This window comes from Crassostrea angulata, chromosome 5, assembly GCF_025612915.1.
Source record: "Crassostrea angulata isolate pt1a10 chromosome 5, ASM2561291v2, whole genome shotgun sequence".
NCBI lineage: Eukaryota > Metazoa > Mollusca > Bivalvia > Ostreida > Ostreidae > Magallana > Magallana angulata.
Window position 1 is genome coordinate 44,606,290 of NC_069115.1, and position 15,480 is coordinate 44,621,769.

The 15,480-nt window shown below is 33.3% G+C and overlaps 1 protein-coding gene across 1 annotated transcript in view; it reads left to right on the forward strand.

Moving 5' to 3' along the window:
* Positions 1-15,480, forward strand: part of LOC128183252 (uncharacterized) — a 181,761-nt gene that overhangs the window by 146,961 nt on the left and 19,320 nt on the right. Inside the window, exons 163-187 of the mRNA XM_052852197.1 lie at positions 1-154; positions 279-468; positions 1,018-1,236; positions 1,768-1,953; positions 2,055-2,235; positions 2,499-2,665; positions 2,793-2,920; positions 4,718-4,964; positions 5,042-5,213; positions 5,328-5,568; positions 5,709-5,826; positions 9,426-9,601; positions 9,761-9,920; positions 10,123-10,323; positions 10,452-10,703; positions 10,851-11,010; positions 11,921-12,162; positions 12,313-12,443; positions 12,550-12,703; positions 13,267-13,488; positions 13,681-13,774; positions 14,096-14,213; positions 14,534-14,682; positions 14,775-14,908; positions 15,030-15,302. The exon at positions 1-154 is cut by the window's left edge and continues 85 nt beyond it. Of these exons, the coding sequence (XP_052708157.1) occupies positions 1-154; positions 279-468; positions 1,018-1,236; positions 1,768-1,953; positions 2,055-2,235; positions 2,499-2,665; positions 2,793-2,920; positions 4,718-4,964; positions 5,042-5,213; positions 5,328-5,568; positions 5,709-5,826; positions 9,426-9,601; positions 9,761-9,920; positions 10,123-10,323; positions 10,452-10,703; positions 10,851-11,010; positions 11,921-12,162; positions 12,313-12,443; positions 12,550-12,703; positions 13,267-13,488; positions 13,681-13,774; positions 14,096-14,213; positions 14,534-14,682; positions 14,775-14,908; positions 15,030-15,302 (4,469 nt within the window). The remainder of the gene's footprint in view (positions 155-278; positions 469-1,017; positions 1,237-1,767; positions 1,954-2,054; positions 2,236-2,498; positions 2,666-2,792; positions 2,921-4,717; positions 4,965-5,041; positions 5,214-5,327; positions 5,569-5,708; positions 5,827-9,425; positions 9,602-9,760; positions 9,921-10,122; positions 10,324-10,451; positions 10,704-10,850; positions 11,011-11,920; positions 12,163-12,312; positions 12,444-12,549; positions 12,704-13,266; positions 13,489-13,680; positions 13,775-14,095; positions 14,214-14,533; positions 14,683-14,774; positions 14,909-15,029; positions 15,303-15,480) is intronic.

The following is a 15,480-nucleotide window of genomic DNA, read 5'->3' on the forward strand; positions in this document are numbered from 1 at the left end:
TGATTTCTACCAAATAACAACCAAGGAGGAGTGTGCTGCTAAGTGTAATGGACTGCATGCCACCAAATGTTTAAGTTTTAACTACGATTTTGGATCTTCTGGACACTGTGAGCTTCTGGAGGCTATTGAAGGGCATGATCACAAAATATCACGTGTAATTATCTATTGACCAACCTTCTTATGCCACATGAGAGACAGTCTTGCATTTGATGTTCAAAAGTAGTTTTAAAACATAACTTCTTCTGAACAAATATTATTATTTTTATGATTTATTGTAGCAAGGACATTACATGCATTATGAAAAGCTAGGAGTCGGTTCCAATAGAGGATTTCAATACAACAATCTACAGCTGCCTCATGACCACATCATGTATTTCAACTTCCGTATTGTTAACAGCCTGGGGTTTGAGAACATACTGTCATCCAAACCTATACTCACCGATTATACCCCTCCAGATCCTACATCTTGTAGGTATTTTCACTATCTCATGAAAGAATTATGTGCATACTTGTATTTACATAAACAAGTATCATTTAGCAAAATTCATTTTGGATATACACTACCTTATAAAAAGATTCTGTGGGCACTCAATTTTAAACTTACATTCAATGATAAAATATCTAGGAGAGTGAGAAATGATACAGATGAATCCGATTTTCTAGAGACCTCTGTGTGAATGTTCTTTAAGATATGTAGATGTTAAAACATCTATAACTTTTTGGGTCAATATGTCAGAAATTAATAGGCAAAAAGTTCTTTACACATGTCATTGTATGTTTTGTTAAACCAGTATTTTGATGTTTTACAAGTAATCATGTTTTTCATTGCGGTTAGTCACGACATGTGTAGACCCTTTCTTAAATCAATGTTCGGAAACTCACTGATAATTTTAAATTGTTTACATGATTAGAGATGTACATATGTATTGGACACATAGTTTTATGTACAATAACAATTATAGATATATTATGAACATATATCGAAAAAAATAATTTTATTCGTTTTCATTACTGCAGGGCAGATCAATATTACATCAGATAGATTAGAGACGATAAAATGTCTTGATGTGATTCCTGATGACAGAGATGATTGGGAGGAAAGATTCTGTGAAGGAGTCAACCCCAAGACAAAGAACCACCGCATTGTCATTGATGGAGAGGGTTCAGAAACTGTCTACAATGGGCACACCTATAAAAACGACCTTACCTACACGCGAGCTAATAGATATATCTCAGGTAATGATAAGCAATATGTAAAAGGGAGCAAAGTGGGGTTCTCACTCAAATCTTTTAGAGCTACGTGTGCCAGAAACCTCTCATATTTAATATATACCTACCCCTCTTTTTTTCTTGAGAGTGTCAATTTTGCAATGTGATTCGATTGTTGGGATTGCAAACTGTGGGTTTCAGATTCAGTAAGACCATTCTCTGAAACTGATAACGAAGCATACATTGAATAACGTCTTAATTTTATCGCATTTTAAAAGAGTGTGTTAAAAATAGCTTTGTTATATCTGTAATTTAAATCTTTAATTGGGCAAGGGTATATAATAAATTTACCATTGTAACAGTAACTTGATCCAAATAGCCGGATCACGTCGAGTTGTTATGGGCTGATCATCAGATCAAACGCGACATGAAGTAGTTACTATATATATATATATATATATATATATATATATATATATATATATATATATATATATATATATATATATATATATATTCTTTGCTTTCAGTAATAATTAACAATTTCATTCTTAATAGCAAACTGGGATGGAATCTATGACAATGAGACAGGAATCCTGGGTTACTCGGTCACAGCCGGGGAGTCCATCTGTGAGGAAAAGATCAAACAACACCACGACCCCCACGCCCACCTGTTTGATCGGTCCCAATGGACACACACTGTCATGATGACCCCTCTGGAGGAACCCTATACTATTTTACCAGGTATTATCTAAGAGTGGTTTTATACTCTGGATATAGAAAAATTTCGTTTATGTAAAGTTCACCGACACGGTATCTTAAATATGTAAAAATATTCATTTCAGATGGCCCCTATTACATCACAGTGAGAGCTATAAACAACATACAGTATGGAGGTGCACTCAGCACGAGCATCTGTCATTCCTCGCCGTACATAGTGGATAACAGCCCCCCACTGGTCTATGAAGTTTACAATGTCCGCTACGATGAGCACAAGTTTAACCTCTCTCTGTCTCATAATTCATCGTAAGCACTTTCTACCTTATCATTTAAAACAATGATTCTTAACATGCAGTAATTTGCATTTTTGTCGCCCAAAAAAGTTCTTACTGTAGAAACGAAACTTAATTATCAATAAGAGATAATTGTTGATACTTTTGAAATCAGCTCTCTATCAGTTACATATGCAATAGTGATTTTTAAAATTGGCAAAAATTGTGTTATCTAACCTTTAGTTTAAACATTGGATATATTATACAAAACAATTTAATTTTTTTTCGGTTTTGAAGTGATCCAAACTCTGGTGTGATAAGAAACGATCTTTGCCTTGGAAAGTCCACCAGAGACTGTGATGAACTGATGTGGGTTCCAATGGAATACAACCAAAACATGACCTACTTAAAGAAAATAACAGAGGGGGTTCCTATCTGGGTGAAGGTCACAGTTGTTAACAATGGTAATGAAAATTTGGTCATTTTGAAATTATTAACAGCAAGCATAGTTAACTATCTTTGATTAATATAGAATATCCAACATGCGTACTTTACATAAAAGCTGCAAATATTTTAATGAACAATTTCCAGTGGATTTAAGAACGATTGGAAGATGTGATTCTCCTCTGATTGTGGACAATTCACCACCGGTGGCTGGAACTGTTAATGATGGAGAGATATATGGTTTAGACCTGGATTTCACTAGATATGAAGACAAGGTAAATTGATTAAAATACTTAAAACACTGCTGTCATCCTGAAAGTTTACTTGGACATGGTAAGATGGGATGCACGATGCATAATTTTGTATGCTTAATTCTATCTTATCCTATCTTATTCTTTTCTGCATCTTATGGCATTTCCGATTTGATTGTCGAATGGGAAATTCAGAGTAATTTTGCAATTCAAAAATAATGTCACGATAAAAAAAAATCTTATACTAGAACATATATTTGTTAATCAAGATAATACTTTTAATAAAGATTATTGATGTGATATCTTAACAGAAAGGTGAATAAACATTTATGCGCTTTACATTTTTATATATGCGTTCTTAGCTGAAGTGTGCAGATACTGTGAACGTTTTATGTAACAACAATACTACGTATTATTTAGTACATAAATACTTCTTTTTATTTACAGTACCTTATTGTCTTAACACAAAAAAATTTCGACGAAAAATTGAAACAGAAATATGTAGTAATCAAGAAACTAATTTTGTTGTTTGGTACTTCATACGTTTCAAATAATATTTTCGATACCTGATGAAGGAATGCCTATCAGTGTCCAATGATAAATATTATACATATTAAAATAAAAGATGTCAGCTAACCATAAATGCCTGTGTATTTTTCTCCTAGAAAAATATCAATATTTAAATATCTTAAATATCTTAAAGAAAAAGAATTCCATTAAGCTCCATCAGTCTTAAATGAGACGGGAAAACTTAATATTTATTTTTGTTTGTTATTGTATATAAGGCTTTCATCTGTATCTTACTCAATATGATGCAACTTTTAATCTAGCAATTTACCTTTAACTACAATTTTTTACGTTATTTGTACACTACACGTAAGATTTGATTTTACAAATATACAGGTAAATAAGTTGCCTCGTTCTAGAATATATCGGTTGTATGTAATCGTCAGTCGGATAAAAATAGATGACAAAGAGTTGTTTGGGGGTTTTTTTATTTCGTTAAAAATTTGATTCATTGCCAAACATAAGATAGTATAGGATAAAATAGGATAGGATATGCCAGCTTATTTGAAAGATAGATCGCAGGTTAATATAATTATATTATAGAGAGGATATGACAGTTTTGTCAACTTTCACGACTAGTGTCAACAATTCAACTTTGTCAACTAGCACGGAATGCCAACAAGTAAAGTTAAATATCAGTTCTTTGAAATAAATTATGTCAATGAAATAAAACAACTATATTGTTCACTTGCAATGATGGAAGGATATTAACAGGCGCGGATTCTGGTCACCTTCTTTTTTTGAAGACGTCAATCTTATAATTAAAAACCGAATATTGTCTCAGTTGAGATTACGGCACAACCAAAAAATTTCCTAAGAAGCACTTTTACTCCAAAATGGTGTCGACTCCGAAATTTAAAAAAAACAAAGGAGAAGAAAATGAAAACTATCCTAAATCTCTATCCGATTCTTGTCGGAAATAGATGGTTTCTTTCTTTAAATATTTCTATTTTTACAAAAGTTTCTTAAAAAGGGTGGGTTTAAGGTATTTTTCTTTTTCAAATTGTTTCATCTTAAAGGGATTATCAAACAACAATTATCAATAACAAATATTAACATAACAAACTACTTGCAGCTTAAATTTAGTTTGAAATAGTGGGTGAAAATTAAAATACGGCAGCTCTACTTAAATTGTATATGAAAATAGTTTAATAAAAACTTAATTGTTAGCAAAAATTATATCTATGCTCTTTAACTTAGTTTTTTTTAAACTTTATTCTTTTTATCCTTTATTACTTTTCATTGTTGTAACAGATTTGTAGCAACTGGCAGAGTTTCTATGACCCTCAATCAGGCATTGCTATGTACATGGTGGGTGTTGGATCCTCTCCCAATCAGACCGATGTCGCCAACTTGACTCGATTTTCTAGTAAATCTCACGTGGCTTGTGTGGAGCTGAAGCCAGATAAGTATCTTTCACACAACCAGAAATACTTCACCACTGTGTATGCATACAATGGAGGTCACAAACAGCAGAATGTATCGGCCATTTCCAATGGAGGTATGTGCGATAGATAAAGTATATAAGAAGACTGATTACCTGCATGATTCATATCATGTCTTTTTTGTCATTTTCAGTTTTGGTCGATTTAACAAAACCAGTTCCAGGACAGATTGTGGATGGGAATTCAGTCAATTTCACAGACATGAAGTACACCACAAGTCAAGCTAAAGTTGATCTACAATGGAAAAGTTTCTTTGATCCAGAGTCCAACATAAGTCATTATGATGTTAAAGTGTATAGGGCAGGGTATGTTCTGTTACATTGTTCAGAGCTGTAAGAGTTGCTAGATACATATTATAAATTATCATTAAATGAATATTCAAATAAGTATGAAGTATTTCTCAACCTTTTTGTTTCAAGAAACCTGAGTCAAGATTATGAAGAAATCCGAGACTGGACAAAATTTGATGCTTCAACCAGCAGTGTTAAATGGCTGAATTTCCACAATTACCACAAGGACATAATTAAAACCTCTTTAAGAACCACAAACAGGGCTCTGAATGAGATTGTAAACACTACAGATGGGTTTATTGTTGACTTGACTCCTCCACAGTTACACTACTTGTGGGATGGGGATCAAGAAAAGGACAGAGAGTTCCAAGTAAGCTATAGTTGATGAAAACTGAATGATACTTGATAAATTCATTGTTTAAATGTAATATTTTTGAGAAATAGAATGTATACACTACTTCATTGAATGGATTTTGTACTACGACAGATCGTTATTGGTTTTTATTACAGTCAGACATAAGTCAACTAACAGCATCATTTAAGTACACTGATAAAGAGTCCGGAGTTGACCATATAAAACTTGAAATTTTTGAAATGTTTCATGGAACTCGAACACAGAAGTATCCAGGTAATTGTCATTATTTATCTATGTGGAGTATATTTTAAAAAATAAGAAATCCGATTCTACTACAAATTGAGTTTTTGATTGATATTCTGAAAAGCACGAAATGAGTTTTAAGGAGTTTATTTATACTTTCTTCTGTACTAATTGATTAAACATTATCATGCCTATAAAACTGTCAAGTTTTAGTGCATCACTTCATTTTGACTGAGACACTTAACCGTTATTTAAGATATTAAATAATATTGCATGTAATTTTCTATTTCTATGATGTTTCAAATTAATAGTTATTTCATTTCTGTATCTAGAAAAATATATTATCACCAGATTTACAACATTAAATTTAGAGCAATGATGGATTTTTTCATCCGTACCCTTTCAGATTTAATTAAAGGTTTTACCAATCACTAGCATATTACATTTATTTTTTAAAATCCGTATTTTTTTTCAACTTCCAATATCAATTTTTATTATCCACATTATATTTACCCAATAACGAAATATACAGTGGTGTTTTATTACACTTCATTTGGACATATTCGAAACATTTTTATTTTAGTAATAAGTAATCATTTTAGTAATCATTGTATGAATGTTATCATATTTTTATATAAACAATCTCTTTTTTATAAATGAAAGAATGTTCATATGTTGATATGTTGAATATGTTGATCATATTTGATAGAATTAAAACAAGTTATATGATTTATTTAACTGTGTTTTATTTTAAGTTCATGATTTGAAAATGACTTTTCATATGTAATGCAATATCAGTTGATCATCATATTTTGTAACGATACATGTAGCAAGTTTTTTTGAAGCGTGAACCGAAATTTTTTTTTATTTTTTTATTTTTTTATTTTTTTTTTTTTTGTTTCATGCCATTTTTACCATGTAGACTTAGCTTTCCTAATTACTTAATAGTGTAATAGCAAATTTGTCACATTGATTCTGTTTAATGTATAACATTCTGCATATAAACGATGCTGCCATTGAATTTTTAGCTCACCTGAGCTGAAAGCTCAAGTGAGCTATTCTGATCACATTTTGTCCGTCGTCCGTCTGTCCGTCCGTCTGTCCGTCTGTAAACTTTTCACATTTTGAACTTTTTCTCTAAAACCACTTAACCAAATTCAATCAAATTTGGCTCAAAGCATTCTTATGGAAAGATGAATATAAATTGCAGAAATGAAAGAAAAATTTTCATTGAAAGCGGAGAAAACCTCAAAACTGTATAAAAAAAATAAAAAATAAAAAAAAAAGGGGGGTGCATTTAAAAAAATCTTCTTCTCAAGAACTACTGAGGCAAATTCAATGTAATTTAGCATGAATAATCCTTATGGGAAGGAAAATATAAATTGCAAAAATTATGGGCGAATTCTGTTTCAAATCTGAGTTATTACGAAAATAATAAGAAGGAAAAAGCGTGTTTCAAGCAATTTATAGCATCCATGAGTCTTGGTAAAATGGGTAGGCATGACCGGGCCAGGGCAAAACAAACGATTGACAGTTATTAATCTGCCAATCTCATTAAATTTTAAAGATATTTACTGACCAGTATATTTGTATTCGCTGTAAATATTGCTGCAAAATAATGCGTAATTGGAATCGATTGCCGATCTGCCCCGGCTTTTATTTTGCCCCGGCCCGGGTTTGCCTACCCATTTTACCAAGACTCGTATTCCATAATTCTAAAACGAGGTTCTTTGTTTAAAGCAGCCATGACACTATATGATAAACGGGTCCATCTGACAATGATGAATTTGTTTGTAGTGCAACAGTTCGTGTACGAAGGGAATCTTTGAAACATGCAAAATACATTGGTGCCAATTTTGTGAAGTAAATTGACGCTAAATATTTCAATGCGTTGACAGTTTTCACGGTGACGGTGGTGACGGTGGTGTTAGCTTGTTGTGTTTTTCGTTTCGTTTTCATTTATGCTTTGCGTTAACCTGGGAACTGTCGCTTGTATTTCCTGATTTTTACGTATCAAATCAAACAGAGACTTCAGTAAATCAAACAGTTTACTGTTTACCTGCGCAAATTAAGCAACATTTGATGTATTAAGAAAGAACTAAAATGCGATTCATTCAGGCTATCGGTAATTCGGCATCATCTTTTGCGTAATGGTAGAATAATGCAATATGTTGCTCGGCATTTTCTCGAGTTTATTCAATTTAAATTGAGTTTAATATCGCTGACGGAAATATGTAGGTATATACATGTATATGATTCATTTTGAAAAATAAATTGTGTTCTTTATTTGTTATAGTGCATGTTTCTTGTGTTTAATTGTTTACAATTTCTATTTACTTACCATATTTGAGTGTTTAGCTTCATATTATAAGCAAGATACAGAGATTTGCTCAAAATTCTATGTTTGTACACAGATCTGAGGCCATTCATTTTTTTCCATTTTAAATGCCGAATAGGAAATACCAATTAAAAATCTTAAGCTGAAGGTAATAAACTCATGTGAACAAAATATGACTCAAACCTAGCAAAATTTTGAGCTCATCTTGCTTATAATTCTACAATTGACGCTGAAATTTTGGTTGATCATTAGAAATTCTATATGAATTAGAGTATGTTAAATACTTGTACACAAAAAAATTAAAGAATGATATGCTGTATGTAACTACTCTCTTTATACAATGAATAATGTAAAATGTGAGTAAATAAAAACGACATCGTTAAAACAGTTTCCATAGTTCTGACACATTTCTGTTGCGGGGATGAAAGAATTATCGCTATTCCTAAGAAAATATTACAGCGGAAAATTATCCTGGTTTGTAGCCATTTGTTATTTTTTAATAAAAATGAAAATAATGGGTGCATAGGCCATAGTAAATTAGAGTGATGTGCCTGTCAATACGGTAACAGTGATTTTTATAGCTCTTTAACATGTCACTTGACAACATTTTTCATTCCAGTGTATTCATCAATCAAGTGTGAGTAAAGTTATAAAAGTCACTAGTTTACGCGAGGTAAACAACAGTCATTTAATTATTATGGAGAAGGCAAATTAAATTGTTTACTATTTTTAATTTGAGAAATTGAGCCCATTGAGGTGCAATTTTCTTCTTCACATATATTCATATAGGATTTTTTTGATAAAATACAATAACTATTATATTTTTTTTTAAAAAAATACAATAACTAGTAAGTAGTTGAGGAAGATATGGTACCTATATGCTCTCATATATTTTGATCGCTTTATTAAGTGGGGGAGGGGGGGGAGGACGAAAATACAGGGAATTAGAAGTTAAATAACAGTGTACCCCTACCAAATATTTAGTTCTATATCTTGCGTAGGATTTTCTTATTCTGTGTAAAAACAGTATTTCATGAAGGTACAATGTCAAAGATTACGTGTATGCAAAAATAAGTGTAAAATTCGAATACTTTACAATATATATTCTTTTGTTATTCTACCGAGGGCCATATGGCACAATCTCTTTTGAACGCCCATTGTTGCTCAGGTGAGCGATGTGGCCCCATGGGCCTCTTGTTAAATTTAAGTGTACTACATGCAATGGCAAAATTGGTTTACCTGTTGTGTAAACTTAATACATTGATAAATATATTCAAAATCTGATTTTTAGAAATCCATAACGAATGGATGGAACTTCCCAATGGAGACATGACCAGCTACACTTGGACAGGCTTGTCTCTGAGGAATGGAGCGCGATACACCATGAGAGTAGGAGCTATCAACCATGCTGGGTTTCTCGCTTCCTTTGAGACAAATGGAGTTGTCATTGACATCACTCCACCAATAGTAATGTTTATAAGTCTGTGAAAGTCGCAATAAGATTAAATCAAAGCTAATCCCACGTGCGTGAAGAATTTGCTTGACAATTAAATGTCATTCATTATGTAAATAAATGTAAAAGCTGTATTGTTACAGCATGAATTAAATGATATTTTTTCTTAAAAGGTTTTATGGTTGAAAATTGGAGTAAGTGGAGATGCCAAGGAACAACAGATAGATGGTCATGTATGGCAGGCAGATAGGAAGGGGGTCCAGGCGACCTGGCTGTGTAAGGACCCAGAGTCTGGAATCACAGAGTATGAAGTAGCAGTGGGAACCTCTCCAGGTTTGTGAAACAGAATATATATATGTAGGGAGCGTACTTCAGTTTTGCCATGTTAGAAAAAGTAATTCCTGAAGACGTATTCTATTTTAATCAAATAGTTTTTCTAACCTTTATGAGAAATAATCTACACGTGTTTTATATGTGTAATTGAAAGAAGGGGAGCTTGAATGATTTGTAAAATGATTTTTGTATAACAATAAAGGAGGAACAGATAAGCTGCTATGGAAATCAGTTGGCACGGATAGTAGTCCATACATCAATGGACTGAATCTAGAACTGACTAACCAGACAACAAGATCTCCTGTATACTATCTGTCAGTCAGGGCCAGGAATGGCGCAGGAGTTGTCAATTCCTCTCCTAAAATCTCCACACCCATCATTGTGGTGGAAGAGGACAAAGCTGGTATTTATATTAGTCACTAATTAAAGTCTTATCAACTTTGTAATCTCTGTTGGTTTAATATTTATCAAAGCTTTCTACGTGCAAATATTTTGTGAAAATATTCTGATAATTTGACTACTCCGTTTCAGGCATTGTTGTGGATGGTCCCAATAATGTGGATCGGACAGTGGTAGAGAGGCAAGCAGTTAACGTCACCTCAGACATCGACTACCAGCTGGGCTCCTCTACTGTGTCTGTCCAGTTCACTGGGTTTGAGAGTGCCCTCCACGGAGTGATGCGTTTTGAAGTGGCTGTTGGCACACAGCCTAGTGGAGATGATGTGCTTCCTTTTACATCAGCCAACATTGTCCACAACGAAGAAGAAGATATTGCTGGGCATGGTATTGTTTCTTCCAAATATAAGACGGAACATTCCACATTACCTTAAAACAAACAGTATTTGTTTAATAAATATAGTTGTTTGGGACTAAAACTAATGGAAATTATGAGTTTGTATCAATTTTGAAATTAACTCCATATTTTTAAAGGTTTATCAAGTTCTGGTTTTGTCACGATGAACTTGCCTCTGAAAGCCAATAAAACCTACTTTTCAACAATACGAGGAGTAACAAATGAAGGTAACGTCTTGGAAACCAGTTCTGATGGATTCACTGTGGACCAAACACCTCCAGTGATTGGAATTGACAGGTTTGTCTCCATCATTTTCATAACTTTATGTACAATTCATTTACAAATAACACAACTTGAAAGTGTGTAAAATAACATTTTTATTATCGCCACCGGCAATCCAGTAAAAATTTACAAAAATGGCTATTGGTCATGCAAGATAGGATTTTTAAAATAAACTTTTCAGTGAGCTCCGTATGTAAAAGTTAATTCATATAAGTAAAAGCAGGTTTCTTCATGCATGCCCTTTTATGATATATTTACATGTAAACATTTTTTACAACAAAATAAGCTCAGATACAGTTATTTTGAATGAATGACAAAAAAATTTTCAGGAGGTTCCATTTCTAACTTATTGTTATTGCTCTATGATGCCCTATAGTAATCAGTATCGTCTTTTGGTAATGGATGTGCAGTGACTTTGAACATTTTCTTAGTAAATGGATAAGGTCAGACTTCTATGAAAAAATCTTCGTCCAAAACATAAATACTTTCTTTCCCCTTGGCAATATCTGGCTCATAACAAAAAGTGTTTGAAGGTTAAAAATGTACAGTGACCTTGAATTAAGTTGTTGGGTCAAATGTCAAGGTCTTGGAAGACCTCTGAGTTAATTCTTATTTAGAACCCTTTTTCTACCCTCTGCCTTTCTTGCCTTTTAATTCACCTTTAGAGTGCCTGGTGGATAAAGGATGTGCAATGATCTTAACTATAATCTCCAAGTCAGAGATGAAGGCCAAATCCTTATATATAATGCTTTTTGTCCTTGTGCTCTTTTTAAAGTTAACACTTTAAGATGTTCACCATCACAACAATGTCTTGTTCAACCAAACATGGATGAATCGACTTAAAGAATGCAACAAAATAATGTTAGCCGAGAGTTTATTTTTCAATTGGTTCACTGCATAGTAGATACCTAAATTTTGATTTCAGATTGGGAGACAAATCAGCTACCGAGGTGGATGTGTCTAAGGGGGTGTTGATTTATGAACAAACAGTGGATGCATTATCAGCTATGTGGCATTACAATGACACTGAGTCGCAGATTGTCAGGGCTTGGTACTCTGTAGGAACCTATCCATACGGCCAGGACATTGCCAGCAGAAAAAAAGTCACCATAACATCAACACTGTCCAGTTTCCTTGCCAATAATGAAGTCACACCTGATATTACAGGTAAGATTTGACAATTTATTATGTTTTTTAAATCCCCAAATACTTATAATCATGGTACTTGAAATGGAAACTGAATGATAAGAACTTTAATCCAAAATTGGTTAAAGCTTTTGTGTTGGAACTGGTAATGGAATATTAAAATTTTGACAGGTAAACCTAATATCATCAGTGTGTGTGCAGAGAACTCTGTAGGACTGGTCAGCAAATCAAGAACAGGAACTGTGGTCATTGACAAGACAGCTCCAACGGCAGGCACAGTCAGTTGTCCAGCATTCATACAGGCATGTAGACATGACTTCACACATCTAACATCATTTTGTCAAAACGGAAAATACAGGTTCCTGAAATAATTAATTCATTGATTTTATTTGATGCTGTTTGTTGTAGGCCTCTGTTCCTGTTGTTTGTACATGGACAGGATTTTTAGACACAGAGTCGCCAATCAAAGAGTACAGAATAATGATGGGCAATTCTAAGGGAGACAACTCCCTGTTCTCTGGTGGTCTTGTGCCCGGTTACATGCAAACCTTCACAATTCAAGGTAGTATTTCTGTGTTATTTTTCTGAATAAGCTTAACAATCTGTTTCCTGTTGTTTACCTGAGCTGAGCAGAAATATAAACAGAATATTTTCATGTCATGCTTTTAATCATCTTTTCTTAACAAAATTTGGTTTTACTAGTAAAATATCAAACAATAATGTGGTGTAACAAATTTGATAAGGTTTTACCTGTTAATTGGTCGGAACAAGTCTGAAAATCTGCAATCCCTGGAATATAGATAGAAAATATTTTTTCAGAATCTCCGCCTACAAATTGGAAAAACATAACGAGCTTGATGTTTATCATAATAAAATCATAAAATAAGTCTTTTAAACAAGATCTACTTTAAGACTACTAAATTGTCCAGATATTTTGTATTTATACCATAAAGCTAATTTGATCAGAGATATTTCTATTGTTGCTCAGGCGAGCAATGTGGCCCCTGGACCTCTTGTTGGTAAAATATCTATCTATTGGAGAATCATCAGGCATTTCATGAAGTTATAAGGATAACCTAAAGTATATTGCCATTTACATTTACTTTAATTAAAAAATTTAAATAGGAATTGGACAAAAAATGGAGCATGGGGCCAAGTACTATGTGACAGTAACAGCAGTGAACTCTGTAGACATGACTGAGAATGCTTTCTCTGATGCCATCGGGGTGGATCTTACCCCACCACAGAAAGGAATGGTGGTGGATCTCAGCTCAGTTTACAGAATTGATGTAACCAGCAGTGACAACACTGTGGCTATGAATGCCAAGATCTGTCTCACAGAAGATGGTGAGTATTTATCTAACATAAATAATTTCAGAATTGCTTTAACTTAAAAATCTTCAAGCATTTGTCACTGTTTTATAATTAATATGTACATGTATTTAATTGGACAATTTCCAAAGAATGTATTTTAAAATGGTAACACTTCAAAAATTTGAGTACTTGTCAATGTGGTATATACATTGCATATTTCCACAGAATGCAAGACCCTTGATGCAGTGTGTACAGAGTCCTTGACCTCTCTTTCCTTGACTTGGATTCCCTTCAAAGACCCAGAATCAGATATTACTGAGTAGGAATTTTAAATTTTTGTTTTCTAAAAATTTCCTTACACAGGAAAAAATCCTTTCGCACTTTTTGTCAGCAGGTAAATTTAAGACAGGGTGATTTCCTACGTATTAAATTATCTCTCTTTAAACACAACTTTGTCTGGGCGAATTCAAGACGGGACAATACCATTTGCAAGTGATGAACGGCGAAAATAACACTGTATACAGTCATGTATATTATGTGTTAGGCTTTATGATGTTGTCATAATCATACAATAGATAAACTCTTGCATATGAAAGCAAATAAATGCATATTTTAAAACAGACCTTATGAATTCACACAGGTATCAGGTAGCTGTAGGAACAACACCAGGAGGGGGACAGGTCAAAGCATTCTACAAAATCCCTGTAGACAGTAAACATCACACAGTCACTGGACTCAATCTGGATGGCTACAGACAGGTAATGTATTGTTCATGTATATTTATGTGATATGTTGATTTATAATGAATGATTTTTTCAGAAATCTAAATTCTAATTAAAATCCATAAAATTGCAGTATGTCATACATCCCAGACAATTTTGAGATACTGCTTTTAAGTGAAAGTTTTCTACAGGAATAACATCATGCTTTCCCATTGAGAGTTGTCTTTCTGTTCAAATGGTCATGGTACCTTCACTAAAGGACAAGGAAGATTTATAAAAGACTCAAAAATATAATAAATATAACGAAAGTTTAAAATGGTGTTGTGGTTCACAAATTATTTTGAATGTATTTGCAGTTGTTTGTCTCAGTAAAGGGGATCAATGGAGCAGGATTAAGTAGTGTCTCCACTTCTGATGGCGTTTACATATCGTACCTGAGTCAAAGGAAACCACCCCTGTCTCCTATTGGTGTCTTTGACATGACTGATGGAGAAGATGTTGATGTGTGAGTACATTCTCTGAATTGTATAATGTGAAGATAAAATAAAGGAAATGAATTACTATGTAAAAATTAATTGTGCTACTTTTTTCTTGCAGAGATTTCCAGACAGATATAAACACCATACAGGCTGGGTGGGACATGTCAGGTGACCCCTGTCCAGCGGTTCAGTATGAGTGGGCTATCAGGAGAATTGATGGACTGGAGGTCTCCAGTTTTCTGAATATGGGAGGTATGTATGAATCAATACATGTATTATTATATCCACATGGTATAAGTCAGATACAATAACAGTACTGTTAAAGATTGAAAAAAGAATAAACAATATCATATTTTTACAAATTCTATTAAAGTGAAAACAAGAGGACTGAATGATGGGTTAGTCATGAAGAATTTAGAAACCTACATAAACTTGGTAAGAGTGACAAATGCCATAGGATATGAATATACCATGAGATCCAATGGTGTGACAGTACAGGAGACACCTATTCTGCCAGGCAAGGTGTTTGATGGAGACATTAATGGTTATGATCTGAATTATCAACCTACCAAATCTACAGTATCAGCCAACTGGAACGGGTTTGGGCTGCCAGCAGATGCAATATTTCAAATTGATATCAAAAGTGGTACGAATTTTTGAAACAGATATATCAAAAATGTCATGAGTACTTGTATTAATAAGACGAGTGTATATTATGATTCCACGCGAAGATCACAATTCATGTAATTGCAAGACAGACTTTGATCCTCGTGTTAATTTAATATTAGATATTACTAACACATTTCCTTAGTAATTGAATAAAA